Source organism: Etheostoma spectabile, chromosome 9 (genome assembly GCF_008692095.1).
Source record: "Etheostoma spectabile isolate EspeVRDwgs_2016 chromosome 9, UIUC_Espe_1.0, whole genome shotgun sequence".
In the NCBI taxonomy this organism is placed as follows: domain Eukaryota; kingdom Metazoa; phylum Chordata; class Actinopteri; order Perciformes; family Percidae; genus Etheostoma; species Etheostoma spectabile.
In genome coordinates, this window is record NC_045741.1 from 15,155,068 (window position 1) to 15,165,694 (window position 10,627).

Below are 10,627 nucleotides of genomic sequence, written 5' to 3' on the forward strand. Positions count from 1 at the left end.
CGTCTATAACACCCAGTCTGCCTCTGGACCGTCTGGAATTTCTCTACAGACGAGCACTAGCTAGTCATGATGAGCAGAGGTCAGTGACACTCATACACACTTCTTTCCTTCTATTAATTGATGAAACACAATCAAAACGCTGCTTTGCAACGGTGTGTTTTTATGTTGTTGGTTTTTCATATCACATACTGGGCATATTATGCAGATTAAGCGCTCTTGATGTCGGTTATGCTTTTGTAATACTGGTGCCTGTTAGTACCACTCCTGCATTGTTTGAGAGCTTTTAAGGTGTCTGTTGATATTCATGCAGCATATTTACTTCTAAAAAGGATAGATGTTTTTTCTTGTAATTCATCATGAGAGCGGTTGTTGTTCTGCTGTGTTTGGTTGTGATTTGGAGCATCTGTTGGCCTTCATCATCAATTTTAGTTGGTTGATCAGTCAGTGTGATGGAAAAGAAGCAAAATAACTGGTTAAAAAGACAGGAAATCCAGTAATTACACTTGTTTCCATAGACTACAGAAGCCCTTATTTTTTCTTTCTCTCTCGCTTTGTCTCTCTAAGGTTAATGGGAGGAGTTACCTCAGTTCATTAGCTATGATTCCCCTTTTTGTATCACTATGTTTGGTTCGGACCAGTTAGACACCGAGGAAACAGCAGGATTTCTGTCTGAACAGCTGAAGCTTTCTGAGTGACAACAAAGTTAACAGCGCTGCATGCAAACACACACACACACACACACACACACACACACACACACACACACACACACACACAACACACACACAACACACACTTTCACTCATGTTTCTGTGTGCGTGTGTGGTGTGTGTGTGGTGTGTGCTGTTTTTTGCTCATATAAAAAAGTATAGTATTCATGCTTAAACATTTTCAAATGTAATGTAGGCCTATGTGTGTGCTGTCCAGACATTTAATAGAGGGGTGAATATAACATATTGTAATAAGGATTTTTTCATTCATCAGAGTGAAAACCTTTTTTGAATGAACAGCTTGTTAGCTAATGATTTAGCCCAATATTTTTTCTTTAGACTGATGACCACAAGGCTTGGTGAACACATAAGTTCCTTTCCTGTCATGCTAATCAAACTGAATTTAAAACATATAGTCAAATTTTCCAGCAGGTAATAAAGGTATGGTATTGTAGGCTACTCATTAAATAATACATACTGTAACCTAGTAAAACAAACAGTACTGGACATAAAACTATGCCTAATGATGACCAAAAGTTACAAAATGTCTAATAAGAAATCAATTTTTTTTTAAATACTAAAAATACAATACCTACATTTGTGTCATATAGCCTAGTAAACATTCCTTCTGTCCTGCTGTACTATTGCATTCTTGCAAAGCAACATGCAATTACAGAATAATTAGTTCTCTTGATCATTCAAATTATTAAGATTCTCAACATGTAACAAAATAAAGAAACCGTAATTTTAATCATGGTACTGGCAGGGGTTTTAACATTAGCAATTAGCAAAAAAAGTGTTATATCATAGCTATTATGCTCTACAAACTGTAATTGCCCTCCAATAATTGACAGAAATATTCAGATAGTCTCCATTATTAGATCCTGATGGTTGCACAAAGTCAGCAGGACTTTTGGGCAAAGTTACCTCATCCCTGCCAAAATTGCTGAATGTAAGAGTTTTATATGGTGCCACTATCTGAAATCAATTCAAATTAGGTTTACAAGGAAACAAACGAGCCTACAGGCATTTAAATGTGAACTGCAATCTGGACACTATACTACACTTGATCATCAGACTGCTTGTTTATAGTTTATTTATTCTGGACTCCCTGGAAAGAAATCCTAGTGAAAAAGAACACGCTTGATGTACTTTTCCTGAACCCCACTAATCCTTACTTTCTTCATTTTGTCCGAAACCAATCAACCACATTTCCAACAATAGTACAAACCAACGATAATCAGTAAATCCTTACATTTAAGAAAGTACATCTAGGCTGCCATTTCCCCGTTAAGACTATTTTCTTATATTATTAAAATAATTGCCCATTCATTTTACTTATTGATTAATCGGCCATTGTTTCACAACTTAGACTTAGACTTAGACTTCTCTTTATTGATCCTTTTGGGATGACTCCTGCAAGGAAATTGAAAATTCCAGCAGCAGTTTTAGCAAGAGAAAAAGAAATTAAAAAATAGATTAAAAAGACAGTAAAAAGACAACAAAATAACAATAATAAGAACATTTGTCAAATAAACAAAGAAAAGGCCATAAATTATTAATACTTGATATACAAAGAAGTGTTGTTCTGTCAGATACGAATGACAATAGCCTACCAACAGCTCACAGTTGAAATACTGTAGGTACATGTTTATTTGTGTTGATTTTTGCTGAATACTGATGACGAGAAGCTGGACGAGAAACAGATGGAAAGAGCAGGAATGAAAATGATGTAGATAGGCAGAGTGCGAGATGAGGAACGTGAGATTAGAGAGACTATAAAAGGAGAGAATGCTAGAGAGTGAAGGAGGGAAGAGGGAGAGAGAGAGAGTTGATATAGACTGAGGCTGAGAGTTGTTTCAGCACTCTGACTTGTGGACAGCAGCCACCATGCCGCGCGCGCAGCTCTGTGTCCTTTAAAGCGCGGGGTTTCCTCCTCAAACTCGCAGACAGCCCGTTTCTCAACGCTTTTCGTCATTCAAAACCCGATTGAAAACAAGAAAAAACAAACTAAAGTAGAAAATGGAGTGTACCACGTTGAGCAGAGAGGGAGCAGGACTTGCCAAGCCGCCCAAACATCTGTGGCGACAACCCAGGACTCACATACGGATCAAACAGCGCTTCAACTCGGACAACGAGCGCTACCTCTGCCGCAACCGGACTCTGGAGAAGCTGCGACCCGGGCTGAAGAAACCCCGCATGTCCTGGCCCTCCCCGGTGAAACGGTAACCTCTTTCCCGTCTAAAGTGTCTGAACTCACCACATGTTAAATCCACTTATTTGTTTATTCAAGTTAAGATTTCTATAGACGTAGTAGCTGTATGGAGAGTCCCAAACTTCTAACGGAGTTACCGTTATAACCTTAGTGTTAACGGGTCAACTGGAGCAATGATTGATGACTGACAGTTTGTTATGTTATTCGGTACAATTTGCTGAATTACCCGATGTTAATAACAAAGATGTAGCTCAAGCTCACTGGGGCTGCTCACCATTTATTTTCCACGTTGAGTAGCCTATGATTATTTAGAAGGACAGAACAACCATGGCTATGGCAAAGTCTTATAAGACCGACAATAGGCTATAGTCTAGTTATTTATGTCTGCTTAATTGCAAGAGATTCTCCACATCAGAAGCACATTAAACAGTATTTTTTATTTCTGGTTTTGAAAGTTATTCAGGATTTGTACTTAATTTGCACTAATCCCCCCCCAAGGAAAAATGAATGAATTAGAGGAGAGGCAGGACAGTTGAAACAATTTTTAATCGCACTAAAAGCTAATATTTTGTTACAAGCAACCTACACGTGTCATCTATCAAAAACAGTTGCATTTTCAGCTTTGAACAAAACTGTTCAGGAATTATTACAGCAAAAGTGGGCCGTGCGTAACGTTTCATTTAATGTTTCTGAAGGAAAAGGAAACAGCATGGGGGGATGAAGGAAACATACAGTTTGAGCCATGTAAACTTCCCACAACTCTAATATTTTACTATATATCATGAATGGTACTTCCAAAAGGTGTTATTTTAAACAGATTGTTGCAGGGCTATACGTCTTTGTGAATGTCTGTTAACTGTTAATTGCCGTCATCGTGAAGCATGTATGAAGCAGTTATTGAAATATCATGTACTGTGGATGATTCTGCCATTATTATAGCTAGAACAGCGTTTTTCCATTTATATCACAACATTTCCAATACCTCCTTATAAAGCCTGACATTCGTGGGTTAGCCACACGTAGGAGTTCTCAAAATCCCTTAAATACGAACAATTCAAACTTTGAGCTTGCAAGCCACACACTGAAAATGGCAAGTTTTGAAAAAAAATCATCTTGCAACAAAGCAGGTCTGCTTGGTTGTTTTGGAGAATGATTGTTAAGATTTACAAAGAATATGTTTACAGTATTTGTTATCTAAATGGGACATTTTGGGACCAGTTGGCGGGGATATGCTATGAACAAAGTAGCCTACACACTAGTAAAGTAGCCTAGACTGATAAGAGCAAATTGCGTGTAACTATGTATCCAGCTAATTTAAATAGATTATGTTACAGTGTTGTGTGAACAGTTAACTTTGTTTCATATTGCATGTGGCAATTTCTTTTGTGGGTTGCAAATGTTGCATCAGAATAAGTTCCTTCCTGATACTGTTTTGCAGAGGCACTGTTGCTTAGCACAACCCAAGATGATTGTGATTGTTTTAAAGAAATGCAAACAACCCAGAGCGTTGTTTTTTTTCTCCAATCCCAGTATGTTCAGAATCTGTGGTTACTCATTACTTAATCTTACTCTACAGACCTTACAATATATATATATATATATATATATATATATATATATATATATATATAATATGTTCTTTCTGTCCTGCTGTTCTATTGCATTCTTGCAAAAAAATGATTATTGAAATTATTAAGATTCTCAACATGTAACAAAATAAATAAAGAAACTGTTATTATAATCCTGGTACTGGCAGGGGTTTGAACTAAAAGTCCATGAAATACCACAATGTGACTGAGTGGGTGTCTCCTCTAGAGGCTTCCTACCCGTTCTCCAGGCGGGCTTTAGGTCTTACTACATACACTTCAAGGGATGATGGAGGAGATGTGAATAGCTAACACTAAACGGCTCTCTAAACCTCATCAGTCAGGCTGACAGAGGGCTCAGACTCCATCTGCTTCAGTCTGTCATTCCTTACCCATTCGTGCCAGAGCACGGCCAAGGAAAAGGTTGATGGTTGGTGTTTGTGCGTTCCCTTTTTTGTATTATTTTACAAAACAGAGTTGCTTTTGGGATTGAGGATTTTGAAAATATGTACAATAACAGAGAACAGCAGAAAACACTAAAATTAATATTTTTGCATAACAGTGGCATAAGTCTTGGTAAAATTTATTCTTTGTGGAACATGGATACCTATCACTGATCATGAGATCTATTTGTTGCCTTCGATTTATCATGTAGCACAATTTATTTAATTAGCTATTCTAAACAACATTGTAAACTAGTATTAAAATAGAGAGTTGAATAGTGAATGAATTAACTATATTATTTAGCTTATTGACTGGCAATGTGCAACATATTTCACCCTATCGGTTCTGCGAGGGCCACATCGTCCACTTTTACCTTGCTGAGCCGAACACGTGTGGTGTCCACACAAACAGCGTTACTGCTGTGGCAATGCTCACGTTGCATCATGCATCATGTTTATGTGTCCTACTTTACAGAATGTTAGTGGCATACACTGATCCTCCACATTTGTATAATGTATATGTGTTTCCTACAAATAAGAAACAGAAAGCTTGAATGTAAAAAACAATAAATCATAATTGGCGTTGAGTTTAACAGGCATGAAAACTTCTGTCAGTGCAGCTCTACTCCCCAGATGCAGCTTACTGTCAACAAGCAATGCTGCGGATCGTCTCACCTCAAAGGCTTTTCACACACATGCTGAAGTGCTGTTTTTGTCCCCTGATGGTGGACCTAATAATAATCACCAAGGAGTTTTTGTTTTTGTTTTTTGTAGTCTTGACACCAGTTAAGCATTGACTCTGCATATGGTGTATATCAGTATTAGCATTAACGTGTATCTTGTATACAGTATTTAGTTTTTGTATTGAGTTACTTAAAATGTACCTGGATTATGTTTACACTTGACAGCACGGGTAACACCGGGACATTTTTTCTGCACACCCTCTTGTAATTAATACATTCTTTAAAACAGACAGTAAACACCTTGTCTATTTTGATATGTTCTGCTTGGATCTGCAAATTGCCGTTTATTTCCTTTGAGATTGCTACAAGTGGATTTTGTTGTCCAATGTGTGTTAACCTTCTTCTTCTGAAATAGTTTTGGCAGCCCTCTGTTACATTTGGTCTTGGGTACACATTTATGGCGTTTTCCCATAAATGGTACCTCCTCGACTCAGCTCGACTCGGCCGCGTGCCCCGGCCTTCTTTTTTCCATTGCAGATTAACACCGCCTCATGCGTGAGGCAAGCCGTGGCTGGTTGTCATAGCAGGAAACTTCCGTGATCTAACACAACACACACACACATACACACACACACACACACACACACACACACACAGAACGTCGAAGGTGTGTGTTTTTTTTGTATTCTCGGCATGTGGCTGTGGCCACAGCCAGAAGACAAATTTAGTTTCAAAAGAAGCTGGAGGCAGCAAAAAAACCCACCACTGGATAAACTACTTAAATACGGCAGGACACCCCCACCTGCCGTTCGCAATGATGACGCAGTGATTAGAGAAATTTCTCTCTGACCAATCAGTAGTCTGCAGATTTTCACGTCTCCTTTTGGTATTGCCTCAGCTCACTTGGAACCTCGACTGAGGTGGTACTAAAAGTACCTGTCAGCAGGTACCAGATCATTCTTTTGTAATGCAAAACCAAAAAAAGTCGAGTCAAGTTGATACCATGCAGGGGAGAAACGGCATTAGAGAGAATTTTTGTTTTTGGCATTTTTACCTTTTTATTTTCGACCGCTGAAAGCATGGGTAGGGATAAGCGAGTGACATTCTAATATCGTCAATGCAGTTATGTGGCATGCTAACCAGTTCTCACTCTCAGCTTGTCAAATAATACAGCTTTTGAGACCAACGTACAAGGCACTCTTTAGCGTCTGCATGAGACACATAGGGCTTTCAACGGCTTGAGTATAAAGAGCAGTAAAGCATGCGTAAGAGCAGTGCTAAATTCTGTAAGGTAGTCCAGTATGCCGAAGTGAGGGGGGTAGTGAGTTCCAAAGTTTGGGGGCAGCAGATGACTATCTGATCATCCAGAATGCATCTTTAATGTTTTTGTATGACATTCCTGGGTCATTATGTCTTTAACAAGGAAGAAAGACTCTGAAAATAAACCTACCGCACAGCGTGTCTGGTCTTGACATTTAACCTTCTGTAAAAACGACAAAAGTCTGATGCTTTTCCAATTCATGTGACTGCAATGAGCAGTTAGAATCAGATTAGGCAAACATTTTGTTTTTGTCACACACAAGTCTCAGGATATGACTCTTGCTTTTGCCCCTTTGTCACCTCTCACCTTCAACCTTCAAACGCTTGCACTGGAATTTCATTCATTTCAATGACTGAGTAAATGGGTCCCGATAAATAGTTTATGTCTTTGATTAAATGTCTACACACAGGTCATGCATGAAGCATTTTTTTGCATTAAATTTACACGTGTAGATCACCTCAGGGATGAGGTTTTTTCACACGGATTATATATGAATCACTTCCTAACATTAATGTAAACAGTTGAGATAAAAATACCAGATCTGTTCTAAATGTTTGAATAAAGCAGTAAGGTCTGAATAAACCTATTTTATTCACAATATTAGAATTCAAACTTTTTAGTGCTGTTCAAACTGAAATTATAGGGTTAAAATAAATTGATTTTGAGGTGGGACAAAGATATTCTTTAGGGTCACAGTTTTACCAATAAATCAAGTAAAGATGATACAGATCATACATTCAATAAATTAAAATTCTATAAACAAAAATAATGGGAATTCTACATTGATGTCATTAATACATCAGACCTCACATTTTATGCATAAAAATCATAATAAAATAGAAGAATATACATGCACTAGCAGTGAGGTGTGTGTGTGTGTGTGTGTGTGTGTGTGTGTGTGTGTGTGTGTGTGTGTGTGTGTGTGTGTAAACAAACAAAAATACAAATGGATGGTCTGAGTTCACTAAGATCAGCCTTTGTAGAGTTGAATGGGCATTGAAAAACTGCAGCTGCTATTCAAGGCTTTCCTTCGTCCTCACAGTCAACGCGCCACCTTGACTATATCACGTCAGTTATTTACAGACACTATCTAGAATCCTGCCAGTGTGAATGCCGTATGCGCTGACTAAAAACAAGTTAGGCTGTTGGTAGGAGTAAAAGCAATGAGTCAGCCAGCTTTATAGCCACCACAACAACACTGCTTTTATGTATTCTTTGATGAATACAATTTGTTTTTTTTTAGCCCAGAATACCTGACTCACGTCAATGTATGTAAGATACAATATAAAATGGTAATAAAGCTCCCTCTGTTTTATGTGTGTATATATATATATATATATATATATATATATATATATATATATATATATTTAAAATTTATATATAAAATCTTCATTATAATAAATCTATAATGTCGATAATGTCATCGCCCATTTTGATGTTTCACTGTGGACATCGTCGTATGCCAATTTGGTAGACATCTTCCAACCCTATTACAGACTGGAAGAGATCAACGTTAGTGAAGGTATTTACAGGTATTTAACATTGCAGTGCTTGTGTCTAGCATTGTTTTCTTTTATTACTATAATTTGAAAGAGAATCAGCAGATCTTTCTTCTCCTAAGGTATTCCTTGTGAAAAATTCTTTTCTGTTGACAATAATGTCAAAGCTTATATTCAACTTTATTTCCTGAGTCTTAGCACAATATAAATGATCCTAGTGCTAATTTACAATTCACTTGAACTGCGTCCAATTCTGTATGTTTTCTACATGTGTATCCTGGGGCATGCTGACAGGCTCATGAATGTCACAGAATGAGCTGGCAAAGATGCACATAGATGCACATGACAAAGTGAATCGCCTTTCAGATATGAGTATAGGTTGAAGGTTGCTCTCCAAGCTGAATTGCAATGAATTATCAAATAGTTTCACTGTCAACAACTACCGGCAATGGAGGCATATAGGCTCTTAAATGGAAAACTCTGGTGGCTTTTCATCACAGGATGTTCTCATGCTGTGAGGTCTGCATTGTGGTCATGTATTCCAAGTGGATGGCCTTTCCACTTTCAATATTTCTGGTTCCGGAGCTTCATGAGATGAAAATGATACTGCTTTTATCTTATCAAATTCCTGGTTTAGAAATCAGCACAGATGGATTTCTTTAACTAAAAATATACGGATTGCATTGGAGCTATGAGTATGCAGCTTTCCCTTCCTGTCCTCTCACTAGATTTGATGTACTGTATATTTCCTTTAGTTTCTGAGAACAGCCAGTGCTATCACAGTTAGTAAAATCACACTTTATACTGCCCTAATGAAAAATGTTATAGTCAATAGTGCTCTTGTTATGAGTGAAGTCAGTCAGGTACTCCCTTTGAGAGGTCAGAAACAGAGTTGTGATTGTAAAAGGTGAAGATGAGTGTCCAGTGGCCAGGACATTGATTTATTATCATTGCGGTTTATTGAAAAGTTGACAGGAGAAACACGAAGCAGCCTGCCCCCGTGCTCCAGACTGTCAGCTGAAGACAATCAGAGTGGTCCATGGAGACAGTGTTCAGTCTCTGAGTTTGTTTTTTGTTATCTGGGCTGTTAGCCAGTCACAATTAGTCAAGACTCTGGAGACTGCTTTCAAACAGGCGACAGGTTGAAGACAAGCTGGAAAAACTCAACACAATACTATTTTTGGTTTCATATTGTAGTAGCAAGGAAGTGACAATAGTTATTGAAGGAGTCATTATGTAGTAGGTCACAATATATGGGTTTATAAAGCCTGCCACCATATTAAATACCAATATTCAGTATCTTTGGAGTTGACTTATAAAAAATAAATAAATGTTATTGTATGAGGCTTTACATATTCATATTTAATTGTCGGCCTTGTGTCAATTTACAGTATGTTTTCTATTCCATCATGTGTGCATTGAATTGCATTAAATTGTTACTTCATAAACAGTACATAGTGTGTATACTATACAGATACAGCACATGTATACATGCAGTATCTACATGTACAGTTCCACCAGTAATACACAATGAATGAAAACCGACCATACTCTGAATTAAAATGTCTTAAGAAGTCAAGATGTAGGCCCACCTCTTGTTATATTAGGCCATTAAGTTTCTTTAAAGAGAATAAAGATGTGTAATAATGTAATTCATCCTCTTTAGCATGGCAGAGACTTTGCTTCTCCTCCCCTTGATTTCTCTTTGCTGACAACAAAGCAACACAATCAAAATGTAAATCAGATGAGGTTTAATTATTCTCCTAGAAAAACAACCAGATACTCTTAACTCACTGAAATGCACTGCGTTGTTGGTCTGACATCTAAGAGCCTGAAAGGAAATAGACAGATAAAATCCTTGTAAAGTGGACACTGCCCCTTTCTGGTATCACAGACATCTTTGTTTTTTCATATTTCTATTGTAGTTCATTCCTCATATAGTGGTGGCATTTTAGTCATACGAGTCCCAAGAACATCTAATACTTGGGCTAACTAGGGCTGTAACGATACACCAAACTATGGTTCGGTTCACGATTTTTTACCCATGATTTGATACAAACCTTGATTCTTTTTTCTTTTTTTTATTGTTGTATTACAGTAAATGTAATACAACATTTTTTCTGCCACATGCCATTGTTTTGTCATTGATTACATCCCAGTTTGCAAC

General features: G+C 37.5%; 1 protein-coding gene and 1 long non-coding RNA gene across 3 annotated transcripts in view; both read left to right on the forward strand.

Moving 5' to 3' along the window:
• The window catches only part of LOC116696149 (uncharacterized), a 17,658-nt gene extending 15,489 nt beyond the window's left edge, over nucleotides 1-2,169 (forward strand). The window contains exon 3 of the long non-coding RNA XR_004333635.1: nucleotides 2,157-2,169. This is a non-coding gene — a long non-coding RNA (uncharacterized LOC116696149). The remainder of the gene's footprint in view (nucleotides 1-2,156) is intronic.
• A 441-nt stretch (nucleotides 2,170-2,610) lies between these two features.
• LOC116696145 (cAMP-specific 3',5'-cyclic phosphodiesterase 4C) overlaps nucleotides 2,611-10,627 on the forward strand; it is an 81,825-nt gene continuing 73,808 nt past the window's right edge. The window contains exon 1 of one of the 2 annotated variants that reach the window (XM_032526909.1): nucleotides 2,611-2,935. In XM_032526909.1, coding sequence (XP_032382800.1) covers nucleotides 2,733-2,935 — 203 coding nt within the window. In that variant the 5' untranslated portion in view covers nucleotides 2,611-2,732. The remainder of the gene's footprint in view (nucleotides 2,936-10,627) is intronic. The other variant, XM_032526912.1, reaches the window with a different exon arrangement.